A 25,968-nucleotide genomic window follows, 5' to 3' on the forward strand; every position below is an offset into this window, starting at 1 on the left:
ATATACCTAATGAGGAATATGATGTTTTTTTAATCAATTTCAACCCTGATGTATATATACCTAGTTATTCTTGAATATCTAATTAATTTTGTGATTATAATATCCTATGTCATTCATCTCATTACAATAGCTGCATTATGAATTCTTATCCAAATTGCATAAAACAAAACAAAACAAAATCATGGATTATTACATTGGTAGTGCTGAAATCTAGAATTTGAATTGATTTTAATAAATAAGAGGAGGACAGTCCTATGTTTTTAAAAAATATTTATTTAAAAATAATATTTCTAAAAATACAGTACATAACACATTTTGAGAGAAGTAAAAATTTCACAATTTAAATTAAAAATAATCAGCAAAATAAAAAACCAAATCACTTAAATAAATTAAGGACAACAATATTGTTCTTAAGGTAGATACCTGGTTTGTTTTTCATTTTAAGAACCAGTGTAGACCTTTCAATTATACAATTATATCTCAGACACACACACCTGTTATTTTTAACCATTTTTCTCCCTCTTCTCTATATATTTTTAATTCTATTATTTCCTTATTACCATCAACACTAGAAATGTTAGTGAGGATTTTCTTTAAATTCTCTCAGGGGAATAGACAAGGCAAGATAGTAGATAATAAAGGAAAACAACATTCAGATTTACACATATTATGGGCTGAACAAAAAAAAAAATGCCTGACAAATTTAAAAACTGGATCTTCATATGGTACTTGGAACATACTATTATTAAAATATCAGACAGGTCTTTTATTTTAGGGATACAATGTCAGGTAGGATTTGGAGTTGACATAAAATTTCAGAAGCCCCCAAATAACACAGATTTTGTCTATTCATTACAGTTGCTAGTCAGGTTAAATAAACAAAGAAAAAAGACTAATTCCTGGGACATAAAACATGCTCACAGAGCACGATTGACACACATTCAGTCCTCCCAAGAGCCCATTCTTGTCACCCCATGTCACACCTTTCTCTGAGTGTTTCTGAGTGTAGTAGAAATCTTCCTATTATAATCTTTAAGTTCTTTTTCTCTACCTATACTAAAGTAGAGTACTGTTTTATTTACTTTTTAATATTCTCTCTGAGAAAAATGGTGGCAAATTCTCCACTACCCATAACTTGAAAAACAAATGTAATCAGACACATTAATTTAAAGCATGCATAAATAAGCTGAATTACTCAGAACTAATACAGTGACAACAAATCTAGGAAATAATTCTTGGCAGACTAGCGAGATCCATAATGTTACTCCATCCCATTTTGCTTTTAAGCAAATTTTGCTTTCACCTTGAATATGCTCATCTTGATTCCTGGCTATCATTCAAATGATCTGAAGTCATGTTTCATATAAGTTTCAGACTTGATTCTTTTTTTCCATTCAGAATTCACTGCAAACCCACACATAAAATCTATATTCAAGGAAAGATTGATTTCAGCTGATCAAAAATAAAGCAAAACATTTTCAAATGTGATTGTCTACTTTTCAACACATATATTCTATCATCCTCTTGCCAGAATGATTAACCATTTCAGCTAGTTTTAAAAATACTAAATGAGTGTTTTTAGAGCTTAAGGGGAAGAAATAGAGAACCAAAACGGTATATACATAGCAGTGTTACAACTGGACAATTACAAGTACATTTAAAGAGTGTTTGTCTCCATTTTGTAAAATGAATCACTAAGCAAAATTAGTTTTAAAAATATCCTTACTCTGAAATTTCATGTAAAGTGAGTAACAATATCCAGACTTGTTCTTCTTCTTTTGGTAAAGTTTAATTTTCTATTAGCAGTTTTGCTTAAATCAAGGTATATTTACATTTCTTATTGGCAAAGTATGTGTATACATGTGTGTATACACACACACACACGCTTCATATATATGTATATTAAAAGTATTCTTTAATTTTACTTATCTTTATTCACAAAACAGACAAATAGCAATAGTATTCTTTAAAGCCACTAAAGATTATAGACACAGAGGTGCTAAATTCTTAATTTGTAATCAAAAAAGACCTGCTACTAATCCTTCATTTTAGCACTTTGCTTCAGTTATCACTATATGCTATATAACTCATTACAGAAATAAAAGCATAGTTGTTCTTCCTATTTTTTATTAATTGCTACAGAAAAAAAGCAAAAATAATTTTGCGAAAGTGCTTAAACTATCTTTTGTAACTTTAGCCTATTAAACTACCTTTTAAAGTAGCCAAGCTATATTAAAATACAAAATTAATATCCATACTTAACCTGCTTAACTGGAAGAAAAAAAAATCCATCGAGGAACATTTAAAATCATTAAATCAAGGCAGCAGTTGCAAAAAGTAAGACCTAGTAATAAAAATGTTCTTAGTACCATTCACTTCCACTTTATAAACACAGATGCACGAGAAAACTCTCAACCAAAAAGAAAATTAACTCTTTGGTACAGGAATTAAAAATGTCACTCAATGCTAAAATGAATAGCACCAGGATGTTTTAGTTATTGAAGTTGTAAAACACTAACTTCAGGCACCAGTAGGTTAAAGTATCACCCATGCATACTGGCAAGAGGACAGAGCTTGCAATATGCAGATAAGCTTTCCCTTTAATTAGCAGTTACAATCAAACCCTGTTTTAAGTCAAACAGGCAAGCAAGCAAAGCCACAAAAAAACCCACATCTTTTGTTGCTGTTGTTTTGTCCACATCTTTGTTTATATATATAATGCTATCAATACCAAAAAGCCCAGAGTGTTGAACAACTGTGCTAAGCACTACATTACATGGTATAAGGAATTTAAAATACCAACAGAAATGGAGACCTTTAGGATCAAGAAAGAAATCCAAAATATCCCAAATGTTAAGGTGAAATCCACCGTTTATATTCAAATTGTTGGTTTTTTTCCTCTGTGACAAAATTTTCTAGAATACTATCCTTTCTTTGCCACAAGACACATGTCAAAATAGTCCCAATATTTTTTCACACTCAGAGCAATCTATTCATTTCCTCTCTGCATTAAATAGCTGCATTTTCACATTATTTTAATACTGCATGTTAGCATACACTACCAAATTACTTAAAGTTAATTTCTCCAAGGTGTCTGACCAGCTGAAAAGAAAGAGAAATATAAACTCCTTAAATAACTTGAACTAAAAGCTTAAGTGCATTAACAACTCTTACAGAAAATTGTATCAACAAGTGATAGGCTAAAATAAAATGACTATAGCAAGATTCTATGAGGTCACAGATTCTATGAGGTCACAGAAACTGTCACAGTCAACCCTGTTGCTGAGATGCTGATTACTCATGCTCTATCTCCCCATCTTATTAAGTTCCCCACTCTCTCTCCAATTTTTTGGCTACTCACTACTCATTGATTCCTGTCATCTAGAGTATCAAGGGGAAAGGACATAATAATAGTAAAACTTATGATAATGGAAAATATCAGTAATACCAGTGATTTAAGAATCTTAAATATTGTAACTTCTGTTTCAAATTAGCACTAGAAGGCAGTATTTGCAACTTCTGAAAAACAGATAAAAACACAGTGAATTTTGTTATTAAAAAATTGCAAAATGATAATGCAAGAAGTCAGAGAAAAATCACTATCTTAGAGATAAACCTTCACCATTCCAAAGATAGCAGAAATGCTAAATATTCATTGACAATAACATTGGTTCAAAATACTTCAAGCAAGTAGGTTCTAATACTTTCTCATACTCTACTGTAGAAGATTCTAGAATTCAACTGAGAATGGCTAAAAATAGAGTATACTAAAATCTTTCATTTATAGACAAATTCAGATGTTGATTCTTAAAACAGAAAGCAACAAATATGGGCATTAAATAACACATTCATTAGTTAATTATATGGTTAGTAATACTAGCAAGTAGTACAGACTAAATGTACTTGACTTATTAAATACTTATAATTTTTCAAAGTAAGCATAGTAGAGCTTGGATGAAATCTAATACTTGTACCTATGTAAATTACTTAATGTTTTTAAGTATAAGCTTCAAATAAATTCTAGATATATCTATGTATACTAGAGATCACATCAAAAACTTGCTTAAAGAAGTTACTACAGTTTAGTAAACTTGAGCTAAGTAATCTATTAATACATGAAGCACAAGAGAAGTACTCATATACTTCAGACAGTCCAGAGAGACACTAGCAGCTATGTTAACGAATATTAATGCCATATTAAACCACAGCTAGACACATTATAATTTAATAGTAATATTGTGAGAATACTAGAACTGCCCCATGATTTAACAATAGAAAATCGTGTGGTCATAATCTAATTAGTTCACACTTCCTACTTGGAAGTATTGTCCTAACTTAAGTCTTTGTAATTAGCATTCAGAATTTAAAAACCCTTTTGAGCAAAACATATCTCCAACTAGTTAACTTGTGTGGAAGTGACTTGAAAATCTGAGAATAGTTAGAATTAGGCACCATACTTAGTGAAAATTCCTGTATGCATTAGTAAAAATGCACTGATGTTAATTCTGACAGAAATTATATAAAGTTGTCATACTGAATTTTTTGCATGCTGATATTATCTACTTCATTTTTCTTTTATTTTTTGGTGCTGGGGATTGGACCCAGGCCTAGCATGTGTCCTACCACTACACTACACCTTCAAGCCTCTACTTCACTATTACAAAAGGAAACTATTTATCTTCTGAAAGAAAGGTTAATATGTTAACTATAATTTTAAATAGCTGTCTCTTATGTTAATCACAATTTTTAAAATATGACTTAAGTAAAATAATATTTTCATTACAATGACATATAGGCTAACTTAATATTTATATACTTAATATATATTGTTCATGAGTTACAACTATATCCTAGAAGAACCTTTCCTCTCCAAAAGCCAAGTTAATGACTCTTCCAATGTAAAAAATTCTTTAATTTATATTTAGCTAAAATTTAATGGAAAATTCATAAAGAAAAGCTTTAGTCCAACCTGTAGATTACATTAGTAATCTTACTATTCATAATTATTTTCTAATGCTCAACATCTTTAGTTATCTTTGTGGTTATCCTGAACACATAATAAACTGCCTACTACAACTAGAGGTCTAATTCTGACCAAAGAAGTTAAAAAAGAAAAAGAAAAAAAATATAGGAAGAATTACTAATCTCTTTTTAGTTGTTTTTAGTCAAGAGTGCCAGTTTAAAAAAAAAAAATCATTCCAAAATTTGAGAATGAGAAAACTAAATGTATTTTTTAGATATTCAAAAAGACATTCTAGATACTTAGATGCCTTTGTAACTATAAAAAATTTGTGTTTTATAATAATCTAATAACTTTTAAGGTAATGGCTTTTCTAAGTGTCAAGAATTAATTTGCCAAAATACGATTTAAAATAAAATACATGAAATGGCTTAGTTTGTCCTGATCTAAATTTGTGATTTACAGTAAAAATTATACTAAGAATATACTTAATGAAGCAAAGTAATCATCACATTCTTTTGAGCTAGAAATAACATTGTCAACAGCGACACATTCATTTTCATAAAACTTTATATTTTTGTACATGAACGCCTTCTTATTGTGTACCTCTGACATGTTCAGAATTTACTTATGGGAGAGTAAACCTCTAGAGCCAGTATAATTACATCAATTAGCCAAAAGAGGGCGCAGAAAGAACACCAGAGTTTAAACAATCCCTAGGAAACTGCCAACTGGCTACTATCAGGTAGTCTAACAACAACTACAAATCTCACAGTAGGGTTAGGTGTGCTAACTTGAGAATACTGTAAGTTACATCATAAGCCTATATAGATATACTTTAATATATATTTTTATATAAATGTTGATATGTAGCACTTCTGACACTCAAACAAAATAATTATATGCTTATCTAGTGTATTAGTTTGTAGTCCACTAACTTAAGAGGAAATGGGTACAGATGGAGCAGGACCAAGGAGGGTAAAGAGAAAGAAAGGAAGAGAACATGCCCTAAAAATGATAAATCTAAGAAAATAAAAAATATATTTCCTTAGAATGGGAAATAGACTTCTCTCATTACCTTTCAGTGTAGCTACTGTTACTATGTGAAATATGTCCATAAAGCTCTGTACAGGGTCTTCACTTGGTTCTGCTGTTTTCTCAAAGTCTTTTTGTGAAAGGAATATATACAATATAAAGTATTCAACTGATATCTACCTACATAATAGCTACAATACTTCCTTTTAATAGTTCTGCCACAACGTCAAATTTGGTCAGTTAGCTTGCACAACAAAATCCAACCCAACTGCCTAACACACATACTAATTTTTATAAATATATTTCTTATATTACATTTACTATGCTTCTGATTAGCACCAATAAATACCTTCATCTGCCACTTCTAAGTTTTAAAATATTAACACATTATAATTAAAACATAAAAACATGTTATTATTTTTGAGGAGAGTTGATTCTATTATTTTAGGATATTTTATAAGATATTTACAATTTCTGAATGAACTAGCCATAGTATAGCTAATTGGCTGACAATGGTCACCTTCTGTTTCATTAGTTCCCAGGTGTGATTTTTTCTTTCCAAAGTAACCAAAGAAAAATATTAATATGGTCCAAGAATAGTAGACAATTTCAATATTCTCTTCAAGTAAATGTAAGTACATAAATTTTTTTAAAAAGCATGGATTTTGCAGTATTCCAATGGAAAAAAATTTAAAATCTGAATTTATTTCAAAGCACACTAAATGTCTTTTTACCCAAATGTTCTGTGCTTTCCAATCACTATTAGCAACTTAAATTTGTATAATGCTAATGATAAATATAGATCATTCTATTTTATTATTTTAAGGTCATTTCCTAACAGCTACGATAAAAGGTGTTTAGAAATACAAATTGTAGCTGGCCAATGAAAATTTAATTTCAATTTAGGTGATTATAGGTACATGAAAGTTAATAACTTACTTTTACTAGTACCTTCTTATAAATAAAATTTCAATGAGTTGGCCACTATCTATTACATAAACGTCCAATGAATAGTTTTAGATTCACTAGTAGATAAATAAAAGTAAAAAGGATATATATTTTTAAAAGCACAATATTCTCCTTTACACTGTACATTATATAGTATCTAGTTATACTGGCATTTTAAAAACATATGCATTCTAATATAATTGCACTAGAAAAGTAACTGGTATTATTGCAAATTTTCTACCCTTTCCTCATTAAAATTTTAGGGTAAACAGGAATGTATGCCCACTGGTCACAAATTTCTCTTGGAAGCAAATATCCTAAAAACAATCAATAATTACAACAGTAAAGGGAAAAAATACAGAAAATTAATGTGGAAAAAATTAACCTTTTCTTTATTATAAGGTAGGTAGCTGGTGTTTTACTTTTGTGGTGTTTTATTTTGGTTCTGGGGAGGAGAAAAAGAGAAAACATTAGGAAGTAACTCCTAAGAAAACACTGCCCTTTGTTGTTATTCACTTCTACACTGCATTAAAAAAAAAAAAAAAAAAACTTGCAGCACATATAAAAAGAAGTATTAAGTATTTTAACTTGTATTTGAAAAAGGAAGTTTACATATAAGAAGGTATATATCAAGTTTTGTAAAATCTGAATAATTAAATTCAGATTTCATTAGTACTGCTTAAAGGTGAAAATTTAAATAAACATCTGAAATTTCCCATAAATTAAAATCTGTAACACAGTCAGTACTAAAAGGAACTTATGTACAATTATTTCATCCTAATCGCTGCCTTTTGAGTTTAATAACAAAAGCATTTATAGAAATCTCTGTGGAAAGCTAATTTGAAAGTAAACATGCTTTAAAACTTAAATATAGATCTTGTATTAGTTCCACAACAGGATCAAGATCACTATTAAAATAAAGCCTGGGGCACATTATGATGCCTAAGATTGGTGGGTGGATTTTAATTGACTTGAAGACTGTCATAGTTCTATTATCATAAAACCTGTAACGCATTTCCAGCATGGAGGACCCATCTGTGCCCACCATCCATCTGTTTAGACGTGATTGGCAAAGTGGTAGGGAACGCGCAGTGGTTGCCTCTGCCTGAAAGGAATGAACCACAGGATCTTCCAACGAGTGCCAAAAACTTCTGAGAAGGTCTGCTGCCATGGCTTTCGGGGCCTCGATCTACAGAAGACAGCATTATTAGTGAAAGACAGCACTCCCATGGTGCACTTCAGTCAGCTAAAACAATGCAGGTTGGCTGGGGATCCATTACTGGACTCTGATGAATTGTGTCCCAGCATCACAAATACAGCTTTTCTTTCATTGTGGCATGCAGCTGAGTTTTAACTCTGGATAGCAGATATTGTATCTGCATCGTCAATCAACCTAGAGCAACTTTTGAAGCACAGGAGAATCTCAGGATTAATAGAATATGTGTCAACAACACAGTAGCAAATCTCTTTTGATGTACTTTCGGGACAAATAATTTAACTTACTTTAGTTAGACAAGGAACAAAAATGATCACTACTTATTTTGTTTAAAAACTATCCTGGCTGGAAGACCCCTTACTATAAGACTGGAGTATGTCTGTCTAGCTAGCTCCAGCCTCAGACAAGGCTCCAAGAAAAAGTCATTATTATATTACCTTTCCATTACATATAAATGGTTTTCAAGTGTGGCCAGCTGTTTCAATTTTTAAATAAGAGCACTACACAGTTCACTTTTATACTTACATCTCTTCGCAACAGTTTGACATCTTTTCAATAGATGTTGTATCCTATTAAAAATAAAAAAAATACTCAGATGTAACAAATTTATTTTTATTCTTATCTATTTTGTGATTTAAATCCTATTCAGAGAATATTCTGAAGATTTAAAATTTTAAATATATGCGCTGAGAATTTTAAATGATGTATATACACTGTTGCAGTTCCCTTGGAAAAACAGAATCAATATTACATTATGCCCCCAAATTATTCAAATACAAACCTCACAAAAATTGTGGGAGTATGACTTCATTAAAATTTAAGAGTTGCTTTCTTGATCATTCTTTTAAGTCTGGTACTTATTTTCAATTCAACTGTCAGAGAACATGCATTTTAAAATGGCAATATTAAAGACACTAATGAACAAAAAACTAGTAAGAGTCAAAGTACAACTAGTTCTAGATTTCTGTAAATAACAAAATCCAACAAGGCAGTTTATGAATTTGCCATATCACAACATATATTGCTCTGAAAACTAAAGTTAGCTCATTAATATTATTTCTTTTTCTATTTCAAAACAATTTCTTTTTTTTTCAATAGAAAAATCATTCTTCATAGTAATGCAATTTCTTATTATGTGTTTTCTAAAAGACTCTAATAAAATATAAAAGAAAAATAACAAACAGAAAGAAGACAGCTTCTAGAAATGCTGGTTTAAACTGTGCTAAAAGAAGTCCTGTCATTAGATTGGCAAATTATTATAAATCATACCAAAATAATCAACACACAAATGAACAATCCTATTTTCAGTTAAAAGTTTATATTTCAAACATACTTTAAAGCAGTACAGAATATATTCTTTCAAGTATACAAAAACATTGACTAAGTCTTCCTCTCTCCCCCTTTGCTTTACCTGAATTTCTAGTTCATATAGGGCAGAAGGCAGACTGCACCATTATTAAGTAGAATGATACATACAAATACTTATGGATGCAACTCAAATTTATCTGGTTGTAGAGCTTTTTTTTTTTTTTTTCCAATGATGCTAACAAATAGCACCTTTATTTTTTTAAAAAAACCTCTTTTTAGAGAAGTTATGTAAAAGAACTAGAAAGGTTAACTATAAATAGAATTGTTTTTAGATATCATGAATTTCAAAGCATGATAAAAATACTAATATGGAATATGTAGCGAATCTATCATTTCTTTACAAATCCCTAGAAAATCTGTAAATGAAGCTCTGTTATTGGCTACTAGTCATCTAAAAAGCAGATGTATTTAACCTTATGTATGCTTAACTGTGGTTATTCAACTGTTCATGCATGAGAAGTTAACACTATGAACTATGTTGCATAACTTCTTCAAAACAATGTGGTCTTTATCTGTTTATGAAAAGATAATCTACAAATACACAAGATATTAATTGGGGACTTTGACAAAACTTGGGCTTAAGGTTTCACATTTGTAAAAGAAGTGAATGAAGTCATTTTGATGGTTTCTTAAAGTCCAAAGCAATTAAGACAGCTCATGCAAAAATATAAAACAAAAGAACAGAAATCAAGAAGCTATCAGGCAAGGTGTTTGGATGGCCTAAAATTCACGGGCATGGATAACACCTAAAACCTGGACACATTTCAGGATAATTTCAGGATAATTGTAAAGTCTATCACTTCCAAGATTATCATCAGCTAATATTAAAGAAATTTTTTGCTATGTAGAAATTTACAACTTGACTATAACCTTAAGGAATGCGTTTGTGGCATTAAAAGAATCAATTTTAGATTTCATGTAGGAAAAGCTTTAATTTTTATGTGTTTTTGATAACTTTCCAGAATCTATTTTAGGAAATAACTAGAATTCTACTTTTTATTTATTTTTAATTTTTTTTATTACACATGGACACAGTATTCTTTATTTTTGTTTGTTTGTTTATTTATTAATTTATAAACATTTATTTTTTAGTTGTAGGTGAACACAATACCTTTATTTTATTTTTATGTGGTGCTGAGGATCCAACCCAATGCCTCATGCATGCTAGGCAAGTGCTCTTCCTCTGAGCCACAACCCCAGGAGAATTCTACTTTTTAAATCATCAGGAGTAGGTTACTCTTTCAAAGCATGTGACATGTACTACCACTTTATGAACAGAATTCATGAGGCTGGCCAAAATAGGTTATTTTTTTTCCCCTCTAGAAATGGCCAATGTTCATCTCTCTAAAAGTCAGCTATTCAAAAAACTGTTAAAAGAAAAAAGTATGATTTGCATTTGGGCATCCAAACATGTCATCAAGTTTTTGTTCTGACATTTACACAATATACTATAGCAACACAAGTTATGTTAACACATTCACAAGCAATGCAGAAACAGCAAATAAGAAGAGGGGAAATCTTACTACTGCCAGAAAGAGCAAAAACCACAAGTTATTCTCAAGTGCTAAATTAGAAAAATAAATTAGGTTTTATTTACCTTTTGTTTTGTTGACATAGAAAAGTGGAATTTTTTAAATACTAAAAGTAATTGAAATATTTCGATGCAAATAATTCAATTAAATACAACAACCAACACAAAGTGTCCAACAGAAAAGGACCAATAAGACATCAAATCTCAGAGTACAAATGCAGTTTATAAACTCAGGTATTCCTGCCCCTGCCAATTCATTCTTCCAGAAATGATAAAAAACAAGTATTTACTGTAAATTACTATAATAAGGTTCTCTTCCTTCCTGAGAAGTATATATGTCTAATATGGCCTAATGATCAAAATACCTCAAACTTTCATCAGTCTGCATAACATGAGAATTCTTTGCACTGGAAGTTTTGGCTTCACAAAAATATAGGTCTTACTCATTTTATTAATCAATACTTTATCTTTTCATGATGACTAATCTTAGCCTAAGAAATGATCTTTCAGGTTTAGTCCAAAAACTAAGGTGGACTATAAAAGAAAATTGAATCCCAACTAATAAGACTATACCTGAAATGGGGGGGGCGGGGTTCTAGCAGAAGGAGAGAGATGAATCTATTGGTTGGATGTTAGAAAAATGAAGGATAGGGTGGGGAAAGTTGAAGAGCAAGAATTTATCATCAGAGGTTTCCTTGTTAATAAACCTGATACTGCTAAAGATAAATTGATGTTGTCCATCCAACCAACTCATCCTGCTTTGAGTTCATTCTCACCAAGCAACACTTTGCCACATATGTTGTTGCATAGAAGAAGGAATATACTGGAGTCCTTTAGCACCCCTAACAATGGTACATAAAGAAATAAACTATCTCTTTTATTAGAGTCACAGCCTCTGGGCCCGATTAACTTTGGAAACAGTTTCAAAATGGAGTTTCTAGGCCTGACAAACTGGAAGGCCTGTGAAAGTAAAAACATGCATCAGTAGAAAATCCTCAAAGACAGTTCCATCTAACCTCAGTCAATGATCATCTACACTCTATTCTTGTTACAATGGTCTTATCAATGTGTCTAACTCTGCTGCTCATAGTTATCTAATACAATGACTACATATTGAATTAATCTAGAGTTTAAAACACTATTCAGCAAAAATTTTTCACAACTAGAGACAATATACCTGTTTTATCTATTACTAATTACTCCCAACTGTAAGAAAGTTTTTCACTTCACTTCTTAGCACCTCTGGTCAGTGTACAAATAGCATCTCATTTCATTTTGAGTTTAAATTTTTACAAAGCATCTAGAATGGGTAACAATATAATTTGCAGCACTAAATTCATTTCACATGACCCAAAATAGCATTCCATATTTTTAATTAAAGATAGAAAATGTTCTGTTAATCTTAAATCACTCTCCTCCTTGAAAGCCAGAACTATTTCCTCATTTGAAACAAATGGTTCTTTAAGCATTCAGCTCCAACAGAAGATTTGCTATGTCTTTTATTTGGGATATAAAGTTCACATAATTGTTTAAACAATCACAAAACCAAAGTGAGAAGGCAACAGATTTTACATCTTCAGCCACTGAAAATCTCTTTCCAAAATAATTGCCATACTCCTCTTTCTCAAGCCATGTTCTGGCTCTATAGCCTTAAGAAAATTCCTTAAAAACTCTCCCTCAATTTCCAAATAATTATTCTTACCTGCTAGGTTTTTATGGTGATTAAATTGGCTAATATGTGAAAAGCACCTAGTAACTCCTCAATAAACAAAAGTCCTAGTTTTTATTGCTAATGCCTACTAAACACTTTGAGTGTGCCTGAGGACAGTGTCTCGATTACATCAGAAAATAACTCTTCAAAATTATGTCTAAACTAAACAAAAAAGTTCGTACAATGAAAGATAAAATGACAGAGACTTAATTTTTATATGTGGGGATTTTATATGTGGGGAACTATTTATATAAAATCCTGTGACCACAAGGAGTTTATAATCCATTTGAAAAAAACAAGTCCCAAGTATAAAAACCATAATTCATTTATTCACCGTACATCTATCAAACATTTACTAAGTATGTATTTATGACACATCCTCAGCATGAAGGAACTTACAAGCAGTCAAGTTTATAAGAAAAAAATTACACAGGAAGCCAGAGGAGATGATTATTATATACAATAATCTATTGTATAAATAAATCTTACACTAACTAGAATATCTGAAACAGTTGGAAAATTATGCTCATAATCAATACTCAAATAATTCAACTACTCTTACATTTTTAACACCAAAATTATTCTTTTGATAAGGTTTTTGGTTATTAACAGAAAATGGGTATTTAAAAAAAATTTTTTTTAGTTGTTGATATTTTATTTATTTATATGCAGTGCTGAGAATCGAACCTAGTGCCTCACACATGCCAGACAAGTGCACTACTGCTGAGCCCCAGCCCCAACCCCCAGAAGATGGATATTTAATATGTCCCTTTTGCTGGGGTTTGGGAAAGAACTAATATAGCAATAGAATATGACAGAAAGAAGCATATGAATCACTGTGGCAAAAGATCACAAGTAAACTATAAGATACACTACTTTTTCCAATTACATGATGTTTTAAAATCAGGCTAAATATTCAGTAGATTTAGATCATAAAATGAATATTTGGGGAAAATTCCAATTAAAAACAAAATTTGTAAATGTTTAGTTTCCTTATCAAATAATGCAACTATTTAATCACTCAGCAATTAGTAATCCTTTAAGAAAATTAAAAGTACTATTCTATTAAAAATTATAGAAAAAGACTTGTTTTTAATTGCTTTAATTTTATTAGAAATAGTTCCAAGTAGTTGATTACACTGAGCAATGAGAATGCACTATAAATATACTTTTATATAGGAACATATTTAAGCTAAGGAGCTTAAATCATAACTTTAGAGATAGCAATAATTTTGATGATGATTCTTTTTTAAGAAGACTGTCTTGATATTCTATGAAACATAACTTGATATTTAAACTAATACCATAGCAAGGGAGAACCTAGTTTCTATAAAATTCTTTATCCAAAATTCAAAGAAATCATTATAGTCAATATTAGAATATGACATTAAAGGCATCTAAGAAGAGTGATGAATTTTTCAATTGTAATAATTTTTCTAGATTTTTATAAAGGTACTGAGAAGATACTTCATATAATATTACAACTGGAAATACTGTATTGGAAATATATTTATTTTCTTTTATTAAACAAAAAGATAATTCAGAAAAGAAAGCAAAAATGCTACACAGAGCTCCCTTTGTAGAACTATAAGTGGGCTAGGTTCAGCATAATTAGTAAATGATTTGCATATCTGCAATGCTGAGTTGGAGTTGAGTAGATCAAACATAATTTGGATAGAGATTGTACTAAATGCTGCTAATTCACCACACTAATTCATTGGAATACTTGGCAAAATTTAATTACAAGAATTAATAATCTCAAGCCTATATTTCTGGGTACATATTAAAAAGCAAGTAAATCCACTAATTGATTAATGAAATGCTATTTAATAGATAATCTTCTTTAAACTGATTTAACATTTTAAACATAAGATACTTTTTACTGCACAATATAACCAAGTTAAAATTAAGTCACCTTTGCATTTGTGATTCTTTCTACAATTATTTAGGCAAATATTAACTCTGCAAGTTAAACATAAGCAGATACATAGGAGAAAATATTTTCCTTCTTAATGTGAAAAGCTTTCTTTTAAGCTATCTTTAGTAATTCAAATAGAATGCAACAATAGTAGCTATGAGACAAAAGTACAAAAAAATCACTGATTTTTACTTTGTGAAATTAAAGCCTTTTATAAAACTGCAACTAAATACATCTTTCTCACCCTACCCCCAACCTCACCACAACTGAGAAAAGCACTAAGCTCCAGAGACATCATCAAAAGCTTATTCTATTATGTAAACTCCACAGTGCCCAGGAAACAAAAATGCTTGTATACAAAATTTAGATAAACTGTCAGAGGAGTGTCATGGTAGACAATAGCTCACTGTCAGAACCTCACCAGAATGCGCTGGACCAGCTGTTACAGCACTTCTCCATTAACTCTCTCCAAGCCCAGTCACTGAAAACATGACTAACACAACCACCCATCACTATTAGTACTCATTCTCATCAGAATGGACATTACTTTTGGCTGTGTGATCTACTGCTATTCAGAAACAGCAAAAAAGGGAGTTAAATAGTGTAATTAAGAAATAGTTGGAATAATTTGTTCCCCTAAATAAAAAAGAATGTCTCAAAACAGATTATTTTTAAAAACATCTTAACTCCAATATTAATTTTGGTAAAAATACACAAATACATATATTTAAATTGTGTTTAAAATTAAATCAAAAAGTAATCAAAGTAATCCTTTAAAATCAGGCTTCAGATTAGTCTATTTAACAGAAACATCTGGTTATGTTGAGATCTTTTAACCTTGGAAATGAGATTAGAAATCCACTATTTTTAAGTAATTTCTAATTATTTTTTCTGGGTCACAGATAATCTACTCTTTCTAGGTTTAAAACATCAGATTATCATTGCTATGATTATCCTGTTATCTTCCACCAATAGGATGATGAGACTTCTCTTTTTATACTTGAGATAAATGATTTATATTTATTCCAAGTTAAAATGAATGATGGAGAAAATTACTGAAAACTGACATACTGTTTCCCTGAAATCTCAAGCTAAACCTAAAGAGAGAGCATTTGTTTTGGCTGTTTATCTAACAGGCCTGTAATCAAGCTATGCAATTTTATATAATGAACTTACATCCCCACCAGTGTTATTCCAAAATGCCTCTTGGATCTTTGAGGTACAGGGATAGGGGATGGAGGAAAACGTCCGTGAAATTATTAAATATTTCTTTTCTTTCTTATGCTACCTAACAAATTCATCACTTCTCACACTTTAATGAGAGATCCTTGGATTCATATCATGACCAAAAAACATATCCAGATGTGAAATTTCCTGTAGGTAATCTTAATTTTACCATTAAACAAAACAGAAAAAAAGCACTTTACAAAGAAAGTATAATCTATATTGTAATCTTAATTAAAATATTAAATACTATTTTAGTAAGATGCCAATAATTCATTAGATTAAAAATTAAACACTGAATACTAACAACTTTAAATAACTAAGCCTTAAAGAATTTGCATCAATGTGGGAGGAGGACATTCTGGGAACCCATGAATACTGTTTTTCTAATTCAAAAAAAGTAGTGGTTGAGATGCACTATGAAGGTACAAGTAAATGCAATTAAAATTGACAATAATTTATATTGTATTTCATTCAAGAGTAACTAAAGTGACTCAAGATCAGACTAACAAATAGAATATAATCTCTTTCAATACTTATTTTTCTATGAATGTTTCACAGATATGCAATTTCTTTAGATAGAGCTCTGCCTGGTACAGAATGTTCCGAGAGGTATTTCATGCATGCAAAAGAGATAAAGCTTTTGGATAGATCATTATTTAACAAATGTGGTTTCTACACTGTTTTAGAAATATCACATCAGAACTCAACATCCCTCCTTTATACAATGAAATGTTCAATATTACAACAACAACAAAATAAAACTGTGCAATTTGAGAATGAATATTATTCATTAAATTCTGTTTGCAGAATGGAATAGTCAGAATAGTACTTGATATATACAATCTTTAAAAATGAACAAAAATAACAAACAACTTACTATGTCCAACTCAGAAAAGAATATTAAAATTTTAGAGTAGGGGTCTTCAAAAGATCTTAAAACCTTAACTATCTGAAGCTATGGGGCTAGGAGGTGGGAAGGAAATTGTTATCCTCTGCTATTAACCCCTAGTTTACAGTCCTCACTAGGTACATGTACTCTTTGTTGTTATATTCCCAAGGTCCATTTCCCACTCATTAATGGTTAAGCACTGCAAAAATCCTGTTACAGGAATACAAGTATATATCAATGATTTGGGTAAATTCAAAAAAGCAGATTCCAAAGATGCAAGCATAACCTGTCAATTTTGACAAGACATATGAACTAGGAGTTCATTATTCTAAATTATGAACAAGTATAAAAACAGAAAAAAATATTTTAGGGAATAACTTCCTCTCGTCTTTGGGAATGTCACTAATACAACGTTATTTACCATCATCATTATTAGAGAAGTCACAAGGGATACTAAAAAGTATTTCAAACTGAATAATGAAATATTCAGACATTTCTCAAAGATCTATGAAATGCTAAAAAGCACACAAAGAAGTGTTTGACACCATTAATCATCAGGGAAATTAAAATTAAAACAAGATAATATTAAAACTACCGGAAAAACTACAATTAAAAAGACTGGCAACAGCAAATGATAAGGAAGATATGAAACAACCAGAATTCTCATATATTATTGGTAGTAATGCAAGATGGCAGAACCATTTGGGTACAAGGTCTGATAGTTTCTTATAAGATGAACCAATCTTATGTGACCTAGTAATTTCAGCTCTAGAATATGTTCATCACCCCATAAAAAAATCCACGTACCCCATAGCTATCATCCTCTGTCCGCCAGCCCTAGTCAAACACTAATCTATTTTCTGTTTATATAAATTTTCCTATTCTGTATATTTTATATAAATGGAATCATAAAGATGGGATCTTCTTTCAGTTAGCATAATATTTTCAAGGTTCACCCATGTTGTAGCATGTATCAGCACTTCGTTTCTTCCATATTTTCATGGACAAATAATATTCTATTAGATGGATACATCACATTTTGTGTATTCATTATTAAATGATGGACATGTAGATTATTTTCAGTTTAGATTATTATGAATAATGCTGCCATAAATCTGCAAGTTTTTGTGTGGATACAGGCATGTAGAACTGCTGAGTCTAATGGTAATTCTACGTTTAACTTTCAAAGAACTGCCAGACTATTTTCTAAAGTGGCTGCACCCTTTTACATCACCATTACCAGTGTATGAGAGTTCTGATTACTCTATATCCTTACCAACAATTCTTATTATCAGCCTTTAGCCACTCTAGTAGTTTTGGAGTAGTATATCATCACGGTTTTGATTTGCATTTCCCTGATGACTAATGAGGTTGAGTATCTGTTCATGTGCTTACTGTCCATCTACATATTTTCTTTGGATAAATCCTGTGGCCATATTTTAGTTGAGTTGCCTTTTTATTATTAAATTATAAAAGTTCTTTATATATTCCAAACACAAGTTCCTGGTCAGATATATGATTTGCATATATTTTCTATCATTCTCTGAACTGTCTTTGAACTTCTTGATAAGTGTCCTTCGAAGTATAAAAATTTATAAATTTGATTAAGTCCAACTTATATGATATTTTTTTCTTTGGTAGTTTATGATCTATTTAAGATACTACCATTGCTTAGTCCAAGGCCACCAAAGTTTACTCCTGTGTTTTCTTCTAACAGTTATTGTTCAATCATTTGAGACTACGATCCATTTTTAGTTAATTTATTGTTTATTCTGTGAAGAAGAGGTCTATTCATTCTTCTGCTTATGGATATATAAAATGCATAGCCCTTCTAACCAACCTGTTCAATGCAACAACCTTTGGAGTGGCTACCTATTTGAACATGTGTAATCATGTATCCTAAAAAGGTCTCCAGAATTACATAACATACATGTTATGCATGAAAAATTGTTTACCAGAATATAAATAGTAAAAAAAGTAAATAAATTGGACTTAATAAAAATTTTTAAAAACTTTTGTGCTTCAAAGGAAACAAGAAAGTGAAAAGACAGCTTAGAGAATGAGAAAATAATATCATTTATTGAAAAGACTTTTTTCCTCCACTGAATTGTCTTGGCACCTTTGCTGAATATCAACTCACTATTCATGTAACGACAGTACTTGCATAGTTGGCCCTCCATATCTGTGGGTTCCACACCCATAGATTTAATTAAACAACCATTGATTGAAAATATTTGGGGGAAAAAAAACTGTGTCTCTAATGAATATGCACAGACTTTTCTTTTTGGTTACGATTCCCTAAACAATACAGTATAGCAACTATCTACACAGCATTTCTGTGTTATTATAAGTAATCTAGAGATAATTTAAAGTATACAGTGGGATGTGTATGCAAATATTAATGCCAATGCATATAAGGAAAATGAGCACTCACCACAAATTTCAGTATCCACAGGGTATTATGGAACTAATGCCCTCTAGATAGCAAGGGACAACTGTATTTTTGGACTCTCAATTCTATTTATCTATGTCTATCCTTATGCCAATACCACACTTGTTGATTTATGATAGTGCTGATACATTTTTCTTACTATATTTTTTTCACTGTATATTATATATTTTGGTAACAACAATTTTTATATATAATATATATACATATATGTTATGTATAATGCTGGAGACCTTTAGCTACCTGGTTACACACAAATAAATAGCTTATAAAAAACAACTTTGTAGGACAGTCAAAAAGGCTGTGTATTTTAAATTTTAAAAGACATTGACATTTTGCTCAATGAGGTTAAGCCAATTTATTCTCCCATCAATAATGTACAAGAAAATTTATGTGCTCTATATTTTGTATAATATAGTGTATTATCTTTTAAATTCTTAATAGGATTTTTCTCATTTTTAAAAAATCTTTTCTGCTATGGTAAAGGGATCATCTCTGCGTGAAGAAAGTATGGTACTATAATGTGTATTTCAATCTTACTCTTTCATGGCTTACATGCCTATAGTCTCAAATTGAACTATGAAACATAAAAATAAGTGCACCCCTGAGGGAACTAGTACATAATATTATACTTCATGTGTTCAATAATTGTTCCAGTTAGGCAGTGTAAAAAAAAAAAAATGAAAAGGCAAATAAACAAGTAAATAGTTTTTAAGTTCATATAAAAATATAAAAATAGATGACACTATTTCAAGATTTTTCTGTACCAAACATAAAATGAGATGATGTCAATCAGCCTTTCAGACATCCTAGATAAGTAATGACAATCACTTATTGTTAGTTTGTATATCAAACTAAAAATATATGCAAAAATAAAAAAATTACTAATGAAATGTACTAGCAACTCAATTTTTGAGAATTTAGTCTAAATAGTTTAAAGAGAAAAAAAAGAGGACTGGGGATGTGGCTCCAGCGGTAGCGCGCTCGCCTGGCATGCGTGTGGCCCGGGGTTCGATCCTCAGCACCACATACAAAGATGTTGTGTCCGCCGAAAAACTAAAAAATAAATATTAAAAATATTCTCTCTCTCTCTCTTTAAAAAAAAAAAGCGAGAAAAAAGAGATGATGAAAACAGTGCTATCTTTAATATAGAAAAAGTGACTGCATGTTAGATGCCAATCAACAATAAAATAGTTAATTAAAATATAGTATATTCATTAAACAAAGAATATATAACTATTTTAAAAAGCTGTAAACACAAAGTATGTAGTCATGCAAAAATACTGTTAATCTTCAAAAACAGGATACAAAATCTTATATACACACTCCTGAAACTCATTATAACTTTCTTAAAATTATATACAAGCATATGAAGGAAATATATTAAAGATTATAGGTGATTCCTCCTTTGATTTCTAAATTTTTTGTAACTTTAGAATTAAGTTCATAATTAGGTAATATGTTCATACAATGTCACTTCACATTAAAAATATACTTACTGTGATAATTCCAATTAGTTGTGTATAAAAGAGTCCAGTTATTCCAACTAACATAGTAATACCCATAAAGGCAGCTAGTCTCATTATGGCCAATTCATGTCTAACAACAAAGAGGTCCTATAAAGAAAAAAGAAAAGAAAGTCTCAAAAACAATTTGAAGAGTTGATTGTTATTGAATAAAAATCCAGATTTGAGCCTTAATACATGGCCCCATTATTATCTTAAAAGAACTACCTCCCCCACACTTCAGTTCGTGCCCCTTAATCAATATATCAATATTTGAATTTTTTTTTTTTAATTTCAATTTACAATAGTAAGCTGAAAAACAAAAGATTTCATTACTCTATTATGTCAAAAACCCTTCGATACCAGGGCTGCAAGTTACCCTATTTGTTTTTTAATCTATTTGTAGGAAAAACACAAATGAATCCCAGATGATACACAATTTTGGTCTACAAAGAAAATTTTATTTCACTGCTAAAAATGTTGAATGAAAAGCATGTAGATAAAATAATGCATAAGAAACAAAATTCTTGTAATGCTCAAGTTTTTGCTTAATGAAGCAATCATGTTGGAATAAATTTGTATTTTTAAATAGAATTATAGCAGAACTTTCTGTATTTAGGAGTCCCATCTTTTCATTTTTATATGTTTAATAAGGATTCTGAATTAGGTTTCTTTTTTAAGTCAAAGTTTTTGAAATGACTGTCTTAATATTCGACGGCTATATAACACTTTAAGTGTCTTGCTGAATTTTAAGTTTTTTCAGGCTAATGAATAAGTGATTTGGGTGTACATTATTATCAGCATATTATTAAATATGCATATTAGCATATTATTAAATATATTAGCACATTATTAAAGTTCAAGTAACCAAAATACCTAGAAATTACCTAACTTTGTCAAAATAAGGGGAGAACATGTGTAATAGAATCACAAGGATCCTAATTCAAGCCTGCTTCATTCATTTTTTCTATCCCATTACCCAACCACCACTGTCATGCTCTGGGATATGTAGAAGAAATGTAAAAATGATAGATCGTTCTCCATGCCCTCAAGAAGTACAGTTTATTTAGAGAGAAAACTCAACATTTCAGAACTCCAAATTCTATAACAGGGATGTATGCAGAAAGTACTATAGAAATGAAAAGCAATGTCTAGTAGGGACAGCTGGACATGCTGCAAGGGAAAACTGATTTTTCTGGCTCAAGGTGAAGATCCTGAAAGTGAAGCAGGTACATGACACAAAAACAAAAAACATTTAATTCACCATCACTCCTACCAACAAAATATACCACAGGAGGGAATCAAAGAATTAAGATTTCTTCAGGAAACCAGTTGTTGCTAAGCTTTGGAGTAACAAAGCCACAGTGAATAAAAGCAACAAGTAGACTGGAAAAACTACCCCTCTACCCCCGGCCAAAAAACCCCACAAGCACCCACATGCTTTCTTTTATACTGATCATGGTTACTAAGTAAAGGTATTCTGGAAGCAATACCAAAAGTAGGGAGGCCACTGAAAATAATGCTTAAGACGAAGAAGTGATACTTCTCTGTGTATCACATCAATAAACCACTAGATTCAAGTAAAAATCTGGTACCATGATTATTGTAGTGTCTATGTATTTCTTAACCATTTAATATGAATAAAATTGTACTACTATTTTTACTAGATTCTTTTTTTTTTTTTTGGTACTGGGGATTGAACTCAGGGGCACTCAACTACTGAGCCCCAGGCACAGCCCTATTTTGTATTTTATTTAGAGACAGGGTCTCATTGAGTTTCTAAGTGCCTTGCTAAGTTGCTGAGGCTGATTTTGAACTCGCAATCCTCCTGTTTCAGCCTCCCAAGCCACGGGAATATTTTTACTAGATTCTTATCCTTGTATCACTGATGAAGTTTTTGAGTATTGTGTCTCCATTTTCTCATAGCTTTGTGGTCTTGCTGCATGGGTTTACATAGTACAGTAATTTTTAAAAATATATATACTGCATTATAGTAGAGTTTACTGTACTAAAATTACCATTTTTTGGTAATATAATACAATAATATACAAATAAAATCCATCCTCTCTTTTCCCAGTGAAAAGATTTTTAAAAAATTTTTTGCCAAGTACAATTTATAAATGCCAGAGATGGTGATAAGACTAAAAGATCTAGTTATAATATTAGATTTATTCATTTGGTCAAACATTTACAGTATTTATATAAAACAGGAAAATGTTTTGATCTAGAAATTACTGTTTATTACCTTCACACTTTCAAAAACCAATTGTATTCCAGGTACACACATGCATAACTAACACCAACACTAAATCCATATTTTAAGTCATTTAACACTGTTCTCTACAGTATATCTTTAGTTCTATCTTAGATTTTTTTAGATATAGCACTCTCTGAATCTAAAACATTGGCTTAAGAAACTTTATCAAAATCCCAAAAACTTATTCACTATCTTTACAAAATGGGCTGAACTGTACCCACCCAAAACTCATGTGTTTAAGTCCTAAACTCCAGTGCCTCAGAATGTGACTACATTTGAAGATAATTCTTTAATGCAGTAACTAAATCAAATTGAGACTTTTAGGGTAGACGCTAAACCAATTCAACTGCTATTCTTATAAGAAGGAGAAATCTGGTCACACAAAGAGACACTAGGGACACTCCCACATAGAAGAAAGACCATGTAAGAACACAGCGAGAAGGTGGCCATGTGCAAGCCAAAGAGAAAGGCCCAAACTGCTGACATCATATTCTTAGACTTTCAGCCATCAGAGCTTGAAGAATATAAATTTCTGTTTAAGCTATCCAATCTATGGTATTTTGTTATGGTAGCCCTAGCAAAATAATATAATCAGTAACTATCCCTTATTGTTTTGATTTCTCCCTATTTTTCGTTAAGACATGCCGACACACTATCCTCTTAAGAATGAGGATACCTGAAACCACACATAGCCTCCAGCACATTTCTTCTCATCACAATCTTCCTCTTACCCCTACCAAAAGGTAAAGGATACTGATTCATTCTTCTGCATTTAAAAAAATAAATAAATCTTATTTATTTATTTATTTATTTATAGAAGAAAAAGTAGGCCCTAATCTCCATCATGTGGGATTAGGCCCTAACTTCCTTAATAAGACTCCTGTGGCACAAGAATTAAAATCAAGAATCAATAAATGGGATGGACCCAAACCAAAAAGTTTCTTCTCAGCAAAAGAAACAATCTGTGAGATGAACAGAGAGCCTACATCTGGGGAGCAAATCTTCACCCCTCACACATCAGATATAGCGCTAATCACTAGGGTATATGAAGAACTCAAAAAAACTAGACACCAAAAAAACAAATAACCCAATCAATAAATGGGCCAAGGACCTGAAGAGACACTTCTCAGAAGATGATGTACAATGAATCAACAAACACATGAAAAAATGTTCATCATCACTAGCAAATAGAGAAATGCAAATCAAAACCCCTCTAAGATTTCATCTCACTCCACTCAGAATGGCAGCTATTATGCATACAAACAACAATAAGTGTTGGCGAGGATGTGGGGAAAAAGGTACACACAAACACTGCTGGTAGGACTGCAAACTGGTGCAGCCAATATGGAAAGCACTATGGAGATTTCTTAGAGATCTGGGAATGGAACCACCATTTGACCCAGCTATCCCTCTCCTCGGTCTATACCCAAAGGACTTAAAAACAGCATACTACAGGGACACAGCCACATCAATGTTCATAGCAGCACAACTCACAATAGCTAAATTGTGGAACCAACCTAGATGCCCTTCAATAGATGAATGGAAAAAAAAAAAAGTTGCATATATACCCAATGGAATATTACTCAGCATTAAAAGAAAATAAAATTATGGCATTTGCAGGTAAATGGATAGAGTCAGAGAACATAATGCTAAGTGAAGTTAGCTAATCCCCCCCAAAACAAATATCGAATGTTTTCTTTGATAAAGGAAGTTGATTCGTAGTGGGACAGGGAGGGGGAGCATGGGAGGAACGTACGAACTCTAGATAGGGCAGAGGGGTGGGAGGGGGAAGGAGGGGGCATGGGGTAATTAATGATGGTTGAATGTGATGATCATTATTATCCAAAGTACATGTATGAGGACACAAATTGGTGTGAGTATACTATGTAGATATACATAGAGATATACATAGAGATATAAAAAATATACATATATACATAGAGATATAAAAAATTGAACTCTATATATGTAATAAGAGTTGTAATGCATTCTGTTGTTACATATAAATAAAAAAGAAAGAAATGTTAGAAAAAAAAAGGTATCAGCCAAGTAAGTCTTTCCAAGTTTTCCTAACAATCAAGTGAAATCATAAATATTAAAATGACCTATAAACTAAAAATATTTATTTATTTATTTAGTGGTGCTGGGGATTGAACCCATGGTCTTGTACTTGCAAGGGAAGCACTCTATCAACTGAGCTATACTCCCAGCCCTCTTCATGCATTTTTGATACTATGTTTGCACACTGCAAATACCTTCTCTCATTAAGAGACTACCTGTTTATTTTCTTTATGGTATTTTTTGACAAATCCAAATGCTTAATTTTAATGTAGTCCAATTTATCTTTTCTTGTATCAATTTTTTGGGAGAGAGTGTATCAGGGTTGAAATCAGGGGCACTTGACCATTGAACCATATCCCCAGTCCTATTTTGTATTTTATTTAGAGTTGCTTAGCACCTCGCTTTTGCTGAGGCTGGCTTTGAACTCACAAACCTCCTGCCTCAGCCTCCCAAGCCTCCGGGATTATAGGTGTGCCCGGCCCCTGTATCTATTTTTATATCCTGTTTAAGAAGTTTTTATTGACCCTGAACTAATAATAATATTCTCCTCTATTATCTTCTCAAAAGTCTTTTTAAAAGTTTTATAAGTTTTACCTTTCACATTGAGGTTACTAATCCACTTAGCTGTTGGTACACCATGAAAGACAGGGATCTGAATTTACTTTTATTGTATGGATATTCAATTATTCCAGAATAATTTATTTGAAAAGCTGTCCTTTCTTCAATAATTAGAGATCAAGTATCCATACATATATGGGATCTGATTTGGCCTGTTTCGTTCCTTCCGTTGGTTTATTTGTTTATCCCTGTGCCAATGACAAGTATCTTAGTTACTATGACTTCGTAATACATCTTGACACCTGGTAGGCTAAGTGATATCATCTTGATTTTCT

At 31.2% G+C, this 25,968-nt stretch overlaps 1 protein-coding gene across 1 annotated transcript in view; it reads right to left on the minus strand.

Annotated features, from left to right (window-relative positions):
• Positions 1-255: 255 nt before the first annotated feature.
• Zdhhc21 (zinc finger DHHC-type palmitoyltransferase 21) overlaps positions 256-25,968 on the minus strand; it is a 70,098-nt gene continuing 44,385 nt past the window's right edge. The window contains exons 7-9 of the mRNA XM_027950628.2: positions 20,752-20,868; positions 8,685-8,728; positions 256-8,132 (exon numbers count right to left, since the gene is read on the minus strand). Coding sequence (XP_027806429.1) covers positions 8,000-8,132; positions 8,685-8,728; positions 20,752-20,868 — 294 coding nt within the window. The 3' untranslated portion in view covers positions 256-7,999. The remainder of the gene's footprint in view (positions 8,133-8,684; positions 8,729-20,751; positions 20,869-25,968) is intronic.

Source organism: Marmota flaviventris, chromosome 13, assembly GCF_047511675.1.
Source record: "Marmota flaviventris isolate mMarFla1 chromosome 13, mMarFla1.hap1, whole genome shotgun sequence".
Taxonomy (NCBI): Eukaryota; Metazoa; Chordata; class Mammalia; order Rodentia; family Sciuridae; genus Marmota; species Marmota flaviventris.